General features: G+C 42.6%; 1 protein-coding gene across 1 annotated transcript in view; it reads left to right on the plus strand.

Annotated features, from left to right (window-relative positions):
* Rnf150 (ring finger protein 150) overlaps positions 1 to 15,291 on the plus strand; it is a 139,742-nt gene that overhangs the window by 86,931 nt on the left and 37,520 nt on the right. Inside the window, exons 7-8 of the mRNA XM_042701605.1 lie at positions 526 to 608; positions 14,920 to 15,016. Coding sequence (XP_042557539.1) covers positions 526 to 608; positions 14,920 to 15,016 — 180 coding nt within the window. The remainder of the gene's footprint in view (positions 1 to 525; positions 609 to 14,919; positions 15,017 to 15,291) is intronic.

The raw sequence follows: 15,291 nt of genomic DNA on the forward strand, positions 1-15,291 counted from the left end.
ACCAAATTTAGAGTTAACATTTTGGTCATTATTTTTCCTCACATAAAAAAAAAGGAAAAAAAGAATAGCAAAAGTGCAAGGACCGTTCTGTGAGAAATAAATAAAAAGATCTGAAAGCTGATATGTATACTTAGAAAAATTAGGACTTTTTTTGTTTTTCTTTACATTTCTTTTTATACCTTAGATTCAAAAGGAATAGGTGGTTTAAATGTCATTCAGATGCTTCTCCATAAACGTTGTTTCTGACCCTTGGGGTTTTGGTATGTCACATCTCATTGTGATTGGTAGCACTGTTGGGAATTCTACACGACAAGATGGTTTCGCTCATAGGAGTGCTGAAGTGGAATCCAGAAAGAAAACGTGGCGCTTGAAAGGAAACTAAGCTGATAGTAAATTATTGATTAAGAAAATTGGCAGCAGACCTGTTGAAAGCTCCTGCTGCAGACCAGCTCTGCTTCATTTTCTGTAGCTGTTGACCCGAGGACCAAAGCTCACGTTAGGCTCATCCGGCTGCTTCCCTTTCAGGAAACTGAGTCCGATTTTGACAACTGCGCTGTGTGCATTGAAGGGTACAAGCCCAACGATGTGGTCAGAATCCTGCCCTGCCGGTGAGTCCCGGGGTGTCAGGCTGTGTGCCTGTGGCGAGGGCCCCTACCTTGCTGGTCTAGCCCTTTGACGACCGTGTTGCAAGCATGCAGAACACCACCGCTTTTCGTGGAACCTTGTAAATGTCTGTCTCTGGAAATTAGAAATATTTTTTTTCTAATCCATTCTACATCAAAGCAAGTAGCAAACAAACCTCTTGAGAAAGAACACAATGATGGTGCCCAGGTGTGAGTTTTCTTGAAGAACAGCTTGCCAAGATGTTCTGATCAGTTTTGGTTCTGATTAAAATAGCACTCACTCATGCTGCGTTACAAAACAATATACTCTCTGTTTTGTGAACAAAGAGCTCAGCATTCAGTATATGGACAGGAATAAGTAGGAAGCCAAAGGCAGATTCCATGTCTTGTAACTTCCTTCTTTTTTATTACTAATAGAAGGAGAATGTGATAGTCACCTACTCCCCTTGCCAAATTCTGGAATCTAAACCAAAACATCAGTACATAATGTTGGGAAAACTCCTAAATGGTTGTCATATAACCCTAAGTCTTCTTCCTGACTGAAATTCACGGTTAAAGCTGCCTGGATTCTTTTTAAATTGTTGAAATTCAATAAATATGAACACTTCCATTAAGCCAAGTATTTTCAAATTACATAAAAGCTATCCTCCACTCAGATCCCTTCTAGTATTTTTACATCTGTGCAAGGATCCTAAAAATAAAATAAAACTGTGTTTTGATGAGATGTTCTTCAAGAGAAAGATGGGCTGTAGCAATTCTTAGAAAATTCAAAAGTAAATGAAGCAGAAACAAGGATGACTAAAAATAGAAAAGAAATCCACTGGTTCCTTAAACTAATGTAAATTTCAGATCTTTATTAGACATCCAAAAGGAATAACATGTACCTTTAGGGGCAGTTTAATAATCTCCAAATGACAAAAATAAGAATAACAAAGAACTGAACACTCAAACAGGAAAGAGGACAGATCTTCCTTGAAATTCTCCTAGGCAAATTGATCCTGAGGAAAATGGGGATAGTAAATAGTATAGTCCACTCTCCTTAGTTTATAGGCAGCTGACTGTCTCTAAGACAAGACTTTAGGTGTGGTCGGAGGAGTGTTGGTAGAGTCTGTGTGTGCAGTCATTCTGTGAACCTTCTTTCTAGACATTACACTGACTGTTCAGTCAATGACTTCTAGAAACGTTGGCAAAGCACGGAAAGCCTGTGGACCACTGCCTTCAACACTGCAGTGTTTTCATCAAGATCTATAAAGCCTTGTGGTCATAAGCAAGTCATATGTTTCCCCTTACTTTCCTACTAAGAGATAATTTAGAGTCTTATGAGGCTTTCACTAATAAGAAAAAAATAGCCACAGCCAATAGCAGTGAGGTAGTTGCTTTTTCTTGAGAATCTAGAAAATTTTCCAAATGCAACCAAGAAAAATCTGTCTGTCTAGATAGTTATGTATATGTGTATATATATGCAGATATATACATACATGTATATATATGTATGTATGTATATATGTATGTTTGTGGCTGGATACTGTGGCCCATGTCTATAATCTAGTTACTTGAGAGGCAGAGAACAGGAAAACTGTTACGTTGAGTCTAGCCCAAGCAAAAAGTTAGTGAGACCCCATCTCAACAAATAAACTAGTGGTGGTACTTGTCCATCAACTATCTATAAAACATAAACAGGAGAATCTCAGTCCAAGATTGTCCTCAGGCAAAGAACAGAAGACCCTATCCAGAAAAATAACTAAAGGAAAGATAAGGCTGTTTTGTAAGACCATGAGTTCAAACCCTAGTACAGCCAAGAAAACAATACTGTACCCCTACAACCCATGCAGTATGAAATCATTCATTCATTGAAGGCACTGTAATGATTTAATTCCATGTGACCACAAAGAATCGCTGGAAGTTGCACAATAGCCAAGCCAGAGTTGTGCCACAGTGTAACTTACCATGCCCTAGTCTGCAAATAGACCCCATTTCAGTTTTAATTATGACAGATTACATGGCTTTAGCAAGCCTCACATTTTTATAGTGGTCCTAACTCCTTTCACAGTATACTATTTTAGAAAAATGAAACTCTAACAATGACTATGAGAAAGAAAACTTTCAGAACTTTAATTTTATCAACGCGAGCACTTATCCAAGCTCGGCTCGGGCTCCTCTTTTCTCACATGATTAATGAATTCTTGGCTCATTCCTGTCCAGCTATTTTTATTTCCTTATTTTGGATCCTGCTGTAAGTAGCAAAATACATCAAGCATTACTGAAACCAGATCATAATCAACTTACCGGGTTATAATCAATTACTGTTTGATTGCATACTAGCCCCCTATACATACTCTTTGAGTACTTCATGCATTTCTTTTCCTGGATGAGACTAAAATCAAGGTATTTCTTCGCCTGTTGCTGTTTCTCCCAGATAGTTTGCACTAATGGATGTTATCCAACAAATGCAGTGGTGTTTGCTTTTGCTGGATAATTTCTTCTAGTGTATTATTAAACTTTTGCTTCTATGAACATCCTAGACTCTTTTTCCAATTGTTTCCAGGCTGCTCACCCAAGAATTCTTTGCATCTCCTCCTTTAATACTTTGTTCTGTGGCCTTACAGCCCCTGACCTTCTCCTCTCTTATCATTTAGAAATCACTCCAGATGACCCAGATGTGTATTCATTTGTACCATGACTCTTCAAAAAGTTCTGTTGTTAGTCTTTGTCAGAGATCCCTGCACACATGATGATAAACTGGTATCATGTAGTACGAACCCTCTTGTCTTGACATGGTGGTTATTGAAGGTGATTCATGTACATATACACCCTGCATTTCTACACGCCCCCCATTCTTCCTTTTCCTGGGCCTTCTATTGCATCAGAAGATGAGGTTCCCTCAGATTGGGCCAGGCTTTGTGCACACACTGCAAGAGATCTGGCATGGCATATACAGCACGTAGGCACACAATTCACGTAGCATGGGCAGGTCTGACTTCCGTGGTTTGGCCTTGATCCTAATGTACCACTAAGACATTTTCCAAGAATTGTTGGTTTTGCTGCATCATAGAGATGCTAAAAAAATGCACTAGACTGTGTTTTCAGGAGGGATTTTTATATCTTGCGCTAGTGTATGTGATTATACATTTTAGCCATCAAAAGCTGTGTTACTGAAGCTGACTGTCTTCTTTTGTCTGGAGAGTAAGTTGGGCCTGGAGTTTTTTCCATGGCTTTCATCTTTTGGGGGCATTTTTGTGCCTCAATGAGCGCTCACTCTCTTCTGTCTGAGTGCCTGGTTTCAAATTCAGAAAGAAGGTGAATTCTTTGGGCAGGCCAAAGGGGCATAATGTCATGTGTGTGTGTGTGTGTGTGTGTGTGTGTGTGTGTGCATGCACACACACATACATGCTACTACTGGGACTTGAACTAAGATCTCAGCCTCCTAGATAGCTGGAATTACAGGTGCAAGCCACTGGTAGCTGGCTCCATGTTTGATAATCTTAAAGGCAAAATAATATATGTATTCTTTTCTACCTAGTGCCCATAATTTTTTTTTCATATCACTACAGCCCTATTACTAATTGTGGAAATATTAGTTTCTTCTGTCTTTTTCTTTGATATGGTGAAGTCTCCCTAATTGAGAAAAACTTTAGAATTATCTACTAGTCTACTGTTGATAAAATTGTTAGTAATGGGATGCTTCTTTTTGAACAACAGATATGTGTTTTGGTCGGTCATGGGGCTTGAACTCAGGGCCTGGGTCCTGTCTTTGAGCTCTTTTGCTCAAGGCTAGCACTCTTCCACCTTGAGCCAAAGCTTCTCTTTTATTTTTTGAGTGGTTATTTAGAGATAAGAGTCTCACGAGGACTTTTCTACCCAGGCTGGCTTCTAACCATGAACCTCAGATTGCAGCATCCTGAGTAGCTAGGATTACAGGTGTGAGTCTGTTGTCTGTGCCTGACAACAACAGGTATGTTATAGGAACTTTATACCAGAAATAGTGGGTGGTACCAGAAATGAAAGGACAAATGGTATGTTCCATGTTCTCTACAGAGAATAATTGAATAGGAAAGGCAGGAGTTACAATACAGAGTCAGGGTAGAGAATGAAACAGTAATAATAACATATTTTTTAAATTAGCAGAACTAATACCAGGCACAAGGAATTGAGAAAATGCTTCACAGATAAAAACAATGCCTTCCTGTTTCATAGTTTCATTGGTCCTTTATATGCTGTGGAAAATTGGTGAAATGTTGAACTAGCTACCTAACTCCTTCTTTGAAGTAACTGCTGCCAACATGTATTTCCTTCCTTTATACGAATGCTTTGTTGTGTCCTTCCTTCCTTTTATTTCTCGTGCCCTTTTTGACATCCCATTCTTTCAAAGATCATTATAAGAATTTGATAGAAATGGTACTAGATTCTTCATGGCTCCCTTGGACGCTGAAGCTGTGGCCAGTGCTGATGATGCTCTTACTCAAATAACTCAACAAAAGGCCCCTGGGGTGGTACCCTGTGCAGACGCTTCACTTGAAGGGTCTTTGCATGATGTGACTAGAATTTTTCCCTGAGTTAAAACAGGGAAGTATCTGGTCCTCCAGGAGTGTACTTCTTCAGACCCCACTGGGGGGGGGGGGGCGGTTCACAGCGCACCATCCCACCCACTGTGGAAGAAGAGAAGTTTGCCCATCTCAGTGCTGCTGTTTGCGTATGTGGCTAGTAGAAGTCTTGTGTCCTGATGACTCGTTATGATCAGAGCTGGATCACAAATAAAATTCTCTAAGACTCAAGCTATTCTTTGGGAGTGAACTCCCCAATGTTTTCTTGGTTCACAGATCACTTCCTGTGACAGTAAGTCACTGGCACTCACTCTTTTGAGTGTGTATTTCCTTAGACTTTGTAAACAGTGGGTCCTGACGGGACTCTGAACAGTAGTGTTGTTGAAGTTGCCTAGGTGTTATCAGACCTCTAACTCCCATCCCAGAGGACCGGACACCATCTCTCCTCCCGGGGAAGCAGCTCTGGAGACACCTAGTGGACGCTGCATGGGGAGCAGCAGTGGAACCATATGCAAAGCTTTCTGAACAAGCAGGCGTCCTAAGGCTCTGAGTGACTTACCCGTCAAAGACCCAGCCTTCTCCAAATAGAATTAGTAAGATTTCCAGAGCTCATATGAGAGAGAACTCAGAGCTTGCAGCAAACGTACCTGTCCAGCAGTGACTTGTGTCCAGCCAATGCCTTGGTAGACTATTCGGTATTTCCCAGAGCCTCTCCTCGTCTTTACCGGACACTTTCACCTGAGCAGATTATCACCACCCTGTCTTGTCCCAAAATTTCCTTGAGATTTGTATGTCACGATTCCTTAGTGACAAAAAAGTCAACACTAGGGTCTGGGAAGGTGGCTCAGTGGCAGAGCGCTTGCCTTGCATGCCTGAGGCCCTGGGTTCAATTCCTCAGCACCACATAAGCAGAAAAAGTCAGAAGTGGTGCTGTGGCTCAAATGGTAGAACACTAGCCCTGAGCTGAAGAGCTGAGGGACAGCGCCCAGGCCCAGAGTTCAAGCTCAATACCAACCAAAAACAAAAAAGTCAACACCAAAGCTGGACTCGGAAGCTCGTTTATGAACTTCTCTCCGCAGGTTGGAGCTAGTGCTTGGCCACACTCCCTGACAGCTAAAACCTGATCATAGAAAAATAATAACCCGAGGTAACAATGCACATCTTTTAATATAATCAAAAGTACTAAAAAATAGACACTATCCCCTTAAGACCTATAAACCCAGAGAGCACTTTGATTTAAGATGAGTTAAATGGACTGAATGCCTGTGAGGAGAGAAAAGCTTAACGTCTTTAGAAGTGAAAGATCTTTGTTAAATACTGCAATGTGATCAGGATTCCGGTTATGAGACCTATACCTAGTGAAGTACAAACAAGGGAAGCCTTTCTAGCTGGGCAGACATGGCCTCACCTGACTTTTACCCTGCTTGATTGGGAACAGCCTTTTTCTAAGATCCTCTTTTTGATGAGAATGATGGTTATCAGTTGTATTCTTCACCTTTGACTTATTCTTTCATTCATATTATAGGAATTATGTTATAGACCATTCTATTTTTAAATGTTTATTTATAGATGTGGTACTTTTTTTGTCAGTCCTGGGGCTTAAACTCAGGATGCAGTGCTTTGAAAAAAATAACTTTTAAGGTTCTTTTACTATTTTGGAAAATTTTTGAAAATATAAAGTTAACAAAAGCAAATCAGCTCATAATTCAGAAATAATTGTTGCTATATTTAATTTGTAATGAATATTTGTTAACAATGCATTATATTTATAAATATAGTAGAGTCAAGATATCAATATTTTGGTCCCACTTGCTCAGTTAACAGTAAGGAATAAGCAATTTCCTATAATTTTGGAAATTATTAAAAATAATTTAGTACTTACATAAATAATTGTTTTTTTTGGTCCTAATCCTAGTGCTTTATCTCCAGGCCTGAACGCTGTCCCTGAGCTTTTGTGCTCAAGGCTAGCATTCTTACCATTAGAGCCACAGCTCTCCTTGTAGCTTTTCTGGTGCTTAACTGGAGATAAGACTCTCATGGATGTTATGCTTGGGCTGGCTTTGAACCATGATGCTGAGATCTCAGTCTCTTGAGTCACTAGGATTACAGGTGCTAGCCACAGTGCCCCGACATAGAGTTCTTTATTTAAGTTGATTTAACCTCCCTCCAATTCTTCATTGTTGAATTCACTTCTAGTTTTTCACCATTATAAGATTATGACCTTGGATTTTTATTTGGGGAGTTTTATCTTCTTAATTTTTTTTCCCTAAGACACACTTCTAAAAGTGAACTCATTGGTTTACTAAGATTCCCTCACTATTTTGAGGGCTCTTGACTTGCTTGCTTTTCTGAAAGGAGATTATGACTGACAGCTTGCTAGCAGTAGGGAAAGGATTTATATTCATATCATCCAGGAAGCAGGAAGTAGTATATTTTTAAAGATTTTTTTTGTCCGGTAGACAACTATTAGGGTGATTTAAACTCCTGTATCTTTGCTTTCTCTAAGATATTACTATTCTCAAACACAAGATCTTCATGTAAAATACTATTTTTAATGTAAGTTGTCACTGATTGGAACATGTTTGCTAATTTGGGGTATATTAAAATGGAGAAATGCCACCTAGAATTAACTACATTTACCACTTTGGTTTTATAGTTTTGTTAAATAGTGCTTTTCTCACTGCATGATTTCATTTGTTTTTTTTTTTTCAACACTGTTTGACTTAGTGTTGAGTTGTTTTCTAAAGTTTTTGAATTTTCATCCGCATGTTTTTTTATCTCTTTCTTCTTAGTTTAATCCTTTCCTATTAAGAAATAACTGGTCAAGTTAACTGTGTTCTTCCAACTTACCTGAAAGTTTGCATGCCACTCTATGGTCTTGTTATTCATGAAGAATATTTTAAAAACGATTCTTCCAGAAATGGAGTCTTACTGACAAAACATTCATGAATTGTAGTGGGGGGGGGGGCGTTGAATTGCACAACACCTTGGAAACTTGATAGTTGCTATTAAAGTGACATTCGCGATGCTCTATGTACAGAAATCCTGATCTTGGATATATTCCCAAGAGAAAAGAACATGCTGGTGTCCACAGGAAGACTTGCCCCCAAATGCCCATCACAGATTTCTCCACAATAGCTACCAAATCGAAACAACCCACATGCTTGACTTTAAAAAAAAATCTGTAGATGAAATTCTACTTGTCAATAAAAGAAACAGCTACTGACAGATCCTAATGTATCTCAAGGTACAGATGAATCGACAAAACATTATTGTGTGCAAAAGAAGCCAGCGGAAAGAGGAACAGGAGAGAGCTTTCTGGGGTGAGAGTTCTGTGCCTTTCACCCAGGTGGTATGCACCAAACTATGCCCCCCTCCCCGCCCCCTGCAAGAGAAGTCACCAGGTTTACTTGAGATTTACACGGTCTATTGTACAGTATGACTTCACTTAATGGAAAAGCCATGAAAGTACTAAAGAAGAGATTTCATAGAATTTAATTCCCTATACAGATTAGTCAAAATGACTTCATTTTTTATATTCAAAGTTTAGCCGATGTGTTTCCATTGATTACTTCACCTGTTGATGTATGTGTACTACCATTATTACATCATTTAATCAAAGAATTAAAGGAAGGACACAGGAAGGAGGAGGGAATCTGGCAGATGGTGTCTGATGTGTGTACTTCTGTTGTCTTTTCAACAGAGCAAATGCTGCATGAGTAAGGAACGGTCTTGCACTGTAGTAACCTTGGTAAATATGGCATTCTGGCTTCCGTGTCCTGTTCCCCGGTCCTACCCATCAGCTGGACACACAGATGAAGGCCAACAGGCTTTGCTGCCCCAGCCAAATGATATAATTAGAACAGGGTCAGGTGCTGAGCTCAGAGCCTGCAACACCAGAATCCTAGGGAGCAAGGCTCTGCAACCCCTTGGTTAACATGCACCCCCAAAGTCAATGTCTCCCACTCTAGTTTTAAAAGGAACCAAGGACACTGAGTTTAGTAGCAAGAGGAATGGCTAGTACCAGGGGAGGAAGTGGTTGTTTTGTTTGGGGGATTTAGTTGGGTTGCTGGATTCTTTCATGCATTTATACCCCATATACTGGAGAGCTGGATGAGTGAAACAAATGGTTGGTTCTTACAGTGTTTTACCGCTGAAAAAGTTCTATAATTTACAAAGTACTTTTGCATAAGTATATGTAATTGTATCTCGTAATAGAGAAAACACCACTATAGCCCCTGGATTTTACTACATCAAAGCCTTAATGCAAAAAGATAGGCCACAAGCTCAAAGCCGAGCCGGCTCAGATCTCAGAGCCAGTGATCTTTCCACGGGCACTGGCTATGGTTGGACACTTCCCTTCCCTCCCCCGCCCTCAGCTCTGCACTGCTCCTCTGCATGAGAACTTGGCTGAAAGTCCGCTCTCCAGAGACATGGATTCGCCTAATAACAAATTTGTCTTTGACACGCTCAAGGCTCTCGAACTCTGGCTTACTTTGCTCATTCTTCCTCCTCCTTCTCCTTTGCTTCCTCCTTTTCCTCTTTGTTCTTCTTTTCTCTTCCTCTCTTCTTCTTTCTTTTTCTTCCTACCCTCCTTCCCTTTCTCAACCATCCTTTTTTGTTTATTAGCACTGTTGTGTGAAACTGCTATCAGATTAGCATCTTAAAACCAAGTGATAACTTTGGAACAGTGATCAGAATACAGTTAGTACTGGGCCTTTCTTTTTTCATGTCCTTCTGTTCTGACATTTAAATTTATTATTATTATTATTATTATTTTGTCAGTCGGGAGCTTGAACTCTGGACCTGGGCACTCTCCCTGAGCTCTTCAACTCAGGCAAGTGTTCTACCACTTCAGCTGCAGCACCACTTCCAGTTTTCTGGTGGTTCATTGGAGATAAGAGTCTCACATACTTTCCTGCCCAGCCTGGCTTCGAACCACGATCCTCAGATCTCAGCCTCCTGGGTAGCTAGGATTACAGGTGTGAGCACCAGCTCCCGGCTTCCATGTTCTTCTGTTCTGAATTTAAAATCATCTACATTTCAATGCAACTGAACTCCGTACACCTAAGATGCTGGTTCTTTACCTTGACTCATGTAAATTCCTCTTCCTTGGAATTTGTTTCTCTAGCTCAACTTTTCAAAGTTCCTCTCCTCCTCCATATTTCATGGTTTTCCCCATCCTTTAGGCTGCACAAAGACCTCATCGTATCCCCTAATTTATTAATTTCCTCACAGATTGACAGTTCCCTTCTCTAGATCCATGGCAGTTTTGTTTATTTCTGACTTCTCATTTATGTGTTGAACTACAGACTTAAAATAGCTAAAGTCACTGTTACTCAGTGAGCTTTTACCCAGCCCTGTATGACACATATTTAATTCCTACAGCCACATAGATTATTGTCCAGAATTAGTCACATGACCACAGTTACAACTAGGAAAGCACATCGTCTTCCCAAGTGCTGGGTCTACCAGATGAACAAACAGTATTATTATTATCCTCATCCTACCAATAAGATAAGGTCTAGAGAGGTTAAGGGCTTGAAGAAAGTCATTGGAAGAAACAAAAGTGAGACTACTTCCCAACTGCTCCCTCTTCCCCATGACCACCAGGGAAAGGACAGAGAAAGAGCATAGAACTGGGCACTGACGTTAGGTCCAGGCTGGGACCAGGCTTAAGTCGTGTCCATACAGCCTACCAGGTGCTTGCTTTAATGAGCAATAGCTTCCTCCTCATGAAAGAAAATGATTTTAACTCACCGGACAGTCATGCTTTGGTTATGAGTATGGTAGGCCTGGCATACAGTAGGGATAGAGTAAGTAGTGGACACTGGCAGTAGTATTTACCCCTCAGAAGGGACATTTTGGCAGAAGTACTGATTATCTTTTTTAAGTCGCCAATGCTGCCTGGTACTTTGGTACCTGAGCAAGTCATCCTTTCTAAGCAGCACTTCACAAAGGAGAGTGAAACACTCACTGATACCACCACAACAGCAACCAATCCCAATTCCAGGACGATAGTGTTGAACAAGCCTGCAAAAATGAGCAAGATGGAAAAGACAGGGGAAGAAATGTACATCGCAGGAGCTTTTCATACCTTTGGGTAAAAGAATCACAGCAAGCAGGAGTCCACACATGTGGAAACATTTTTATCTTGGTTTGTCATTACTCCTAAATGAAATGTGAGACCTGATTAGCCATAATCACCTCAGCAGCAGCATGGAACTTTCCTGTATCTTCTCTTCTTGAAAGTGTTGGAAGCTTTTACTGTAGAATGTTTGCTTTGCTTTGGTAAGTAGGAATGAAACCAGTTTTGCTCCCCTTCTGCTTTAGTTCCAATTTGCTAGGATCTTTAAGAGATAGACTTGCTTGTCCTAGAACTTCCCTACACCGCCTTTCTCGTGCTATTTGTTAAAATATGGAATGCTGGTGTCACTCCACAACTGAGAAGATCTCTGATTGACTTTGCCTTTAAGATGTTTCCTTAATTGTTGGTGTACTTAAATTCCAGATTCCTGCCCTATATTTTAGTCTGCCCACCACTGCTATTTTTCTTTCCATTCAAGACAGAAAAAAAAATGCTGTATGGTCACAGTTATAAGAATACTGTTTCAGTATTTCATGGTTCGCACAAGAAATATGGTGCTAGAAAAGTGAATCTTAATAATAAACATGATTGCACTATACATCAGTTCAACACTTTTCTACTTTTAGTTCTCTAAGGTTTTTTTTTTTTAGTTTGCAATTATTTGCTTTCGTTGTTGGGAAGGTTTTATCAAAGAGTAGCAGTTGTAGTAATCATGTGATGTCTAATATCAAGATGCAGGAGCCGTAGTAATAAGGTTAAGTTTACAAGTTAGCTAATCCCCCAGGATTTGGAAAGGGAGGCGTTCATTTTTATTTTTTGAGACAGTGCATTATCCATTCAAGCATAGGCTGGTCTGGGATTCTCAGTCCTCCCGATTTCTGGGATTACAGTCGTGAACACCGGGTACAGCAGGATGTGTACCTGCTTCTATTCCTGCGATAGAATTTCATCAATGAGTGATGGAAGCTTAGGAAAAGCTAAGGACACTGGCCTAAGATAGGAAAGTCCGGAAGCACCGCGTCCCGCAGTGTGCATTTCAGGAGTCTTGGCCTGCTTGTCAGCGAGCAGTCACTATAGGCTTTGCTGCTGCCTTGAAGGGCGGGACCTTGTCTTCTTCATCTCCGTACCCAGTTCCTGGCACAGAACAGGATGGAACAAGAGGGTGACGTAACTAGGGTGCTATTTTAGGAAGATAAATCTGGCGACGATGAGTGGGATGAGGAGAACAGGAGAAGGCCTGGCAGAGCGGAGAGGGGTGTAGATGCTACCGCGGTAACAGACAGCAGAAGATAATGAGGCTGAACGGGGCGGCGGCTGAGGCAGCACGAGTGCATCAGAGCTGGTGACTGGGTGGAGAAGCGGAGGAGGTGTCCCCATCACCCAGCCAGTGTGTCTTGAGCATCCGCTGTGGCCAGGAACTATCGCAGTTCAGGGATGCAGCCAGGAACTACGCGAGGGATGCCTATTGAAGGAGGTCGGGTTCTCTAGAGAAGGGGAGTCAGAGGGAGATAGACAGAGAGCTAGGTAGAGGAGGGCTACATGTCAGGGCTGGCAGGTTGTAGGTCTTCAGGGCAGGTCTATAGTCTGTAACCCATGAGTGGATGCTACAGTCACAAGGTGGAATTTCTTCACAGGGAAACCTCATCATTACTCTGAAAACCTTTCAAATGATTGGATAAGACGTACTTAGGTTATTAAGCATAATCTCCTTTGCTCAAAGCTCACCAATTGTAGGCATAATCTACACTTGCATACCAAGGGCTAGATGCGTGGTGTCTGCGCATTGCTGAGTAGACCCAGGGAAACGCACAGAGGTCAGGCAGGCACGACAGAACTGTGGCGTGCTCGAGGACAGTGGGCAGCTGCTGTGGATCCAGGTTCCAGGAAAGCCTTCTCTGCTCGAGTCCACACGTCCCCATTGTGCAGGGCATGCTGGGACGGGAGGACACCAGGAGATTTGTCTAAGTCTTAAAATGGCTCACGGTTGGTCCTGCCAGCATCACGGCTCCCATCCATGTGCAAAAATCACACATGAGCCACCTGCCTCCTGGGTACCATCAGAGGGACCAGAATACTTGACTTTTCCTGGGAACGTCACCAGCTGGTGAGCAAGTTTGTGTACGGAACCTGTTTCTGGACAGTACAGTGTGACCCTAGGAAGGCCGGTATTATAACAGCGTCCTTTCTGCTTGTCACCCTCCTGCTCACTGCTGCACTGGGACTGGGGTGGCCTCCAAGTGCCCAGCTCAGGACTGCTGTACGGTCGCTCTGCAGGAACTGCTCATTTGGCCCAGAATGTTCTTCCTCTTATCCCTCTCCCCTTTGTGTGGACCATCTCCACAGAGCCCACACATCTCAGCCTTGTCCTTCCCCCTGCAAAGCCTGAGCTCCCGTGTGCACCCCGGTCATGAGTCCCCCACACACACATTCTCTGTTCTTCCGTCAGGCCACTGTCTTCACTCAGTCATCTATTTATATTGTATTTGATTAATATCTGCCTTTCCTGTTCCCCTAACCCAAGGTAAGGAGCCAGGCCACCATCATCAAGCAGTAAACTTGCAGGGCTTCTGGAACAATCACCTGGAAACACAATCCCATAGCCTGCTTGCTCGCTCTTCCTTTTTCTAAGCCCCAGTCAGGCCTGATCCCATTCATGTCTCAGCCCATCCTTGGCGTGTGAATTCTTCTGAATTTCAGTTTAACCGAACTCTTCCCCAAGTCAGGAGGTTCTTTTTAAACAGTTGAGCCCAGGACCCCCTAGCACAAAGCACATGAGCTTTTCAGAACGGTGAGAACAAGGATGAAAAGTGGAGAGCAGGTGGAAATATCTGAGACTCGTGCCCTGAGGAGCAGAGAGTCAGGAATGGATGGGATGTTCTGAGGAAGCCCCCTTGAGGAAACAGGAAGTACTCGCTCTTTGTACCCCCACCCCATGGGAAATTCTGGATGGTTCTGCCCAGGATCTAAAGTCTCTGAGTAAGAAGAGAAACTTTTGACTGGAGTAGCGAGTGGGTTGGGGATCCACCTTGCTGCTCCCCCATGCACCTGCTTGTCAGATGAAGGCTCAGGACACGTGGCACTTGACCTTGGCAGTGCAGGTGAGCACCTTGCTAAAGACAGGCCTGCTCCCGCGTGCCCACTCCACGCCGCCCTCCTCACTGGCTACTGCGTTGACAGCCAGAGCAACGTTAGGTGTCTATGTGCTGTGAAATGCTCCAGGTACCCCTCTGCCCTTTTATACTAGCACCCAAAATACAAATAGAACTCAGCCTTTGCTCGGTAACTGTCTTCAGATTTTGTAGCAAAAGGAATTGGAGATTTTTGAAAAAGAGCCTCCATCAAATCCTCCCTCGGGGCCTTGTACAAATTTTCCCATTTGTGTTGTTGCCATTAAACATTCTTCTGGTTGAGAATGAGAGAAATCTCTCCCTTTCGGCATTTCTCTGTCTTCTAGAGCGCATGCGCTGCAAATCCTGGGAATCCAGACAGATGTGGGGCTGGCTCATCACAACTGATAGTGGAACACACTTCAGCCCAGGACCTAGGTGGCAGGGGCTCACATCTTGACCCTGCCACTGAGCAGTTCCGTGACCCTGGACAAGTAGCTGGGCTGCAGGGGACTTAGGCAGAGTCTGCACTTACCAGCGCTCTATGGTTCTCATTGCAGGCATCTTTTCCACAAGTCCTGTGTTGACCCCTGGCTTCTAGACCATCGCACCTGCCCCATGTGCAAGATGAACATTCTTAAAGCCCTAGGGATCCCGGTAAGCACAACACAGCTGACACCATCGTAATGTCTGTCTTTCTGCATTACACCAAAGCAGGGGCCAACTCTTAGCTGGATTTTCTGTGTCCATCCAGCCACACAGCAGTGGCTGTATCCAGTGAGGCCTCCAGAGAACTCAAGAAACATTCCTCCTCTTGTTCTTTCTCAGCCTAGGACACCCAGATCCTTGGCCGTGTCATTGTTTTTGTGCGTGAGTCAGGGTGGCAGCAGGCAGCTCCCGGGGACCTCGTCTGGGGGGACTGGTACGCAGGA

The sequence above is a fragment of the Dipodomys spectabilis genome, unplaced genomic scaffold (genome assembly GCF_019054845.1).
Source record: "Dipodomys spectabilis isolate Male_0828 unplaced genomic scaffold, ASM1905484v1 ptg000297l, whole genome shotgun sequence".
NCBI lineage: Eukaryota > Metazoa > Chordata > Mammalia > Rodentia > Heteromyidae > Dipodomys > Dipodomys spectabilis.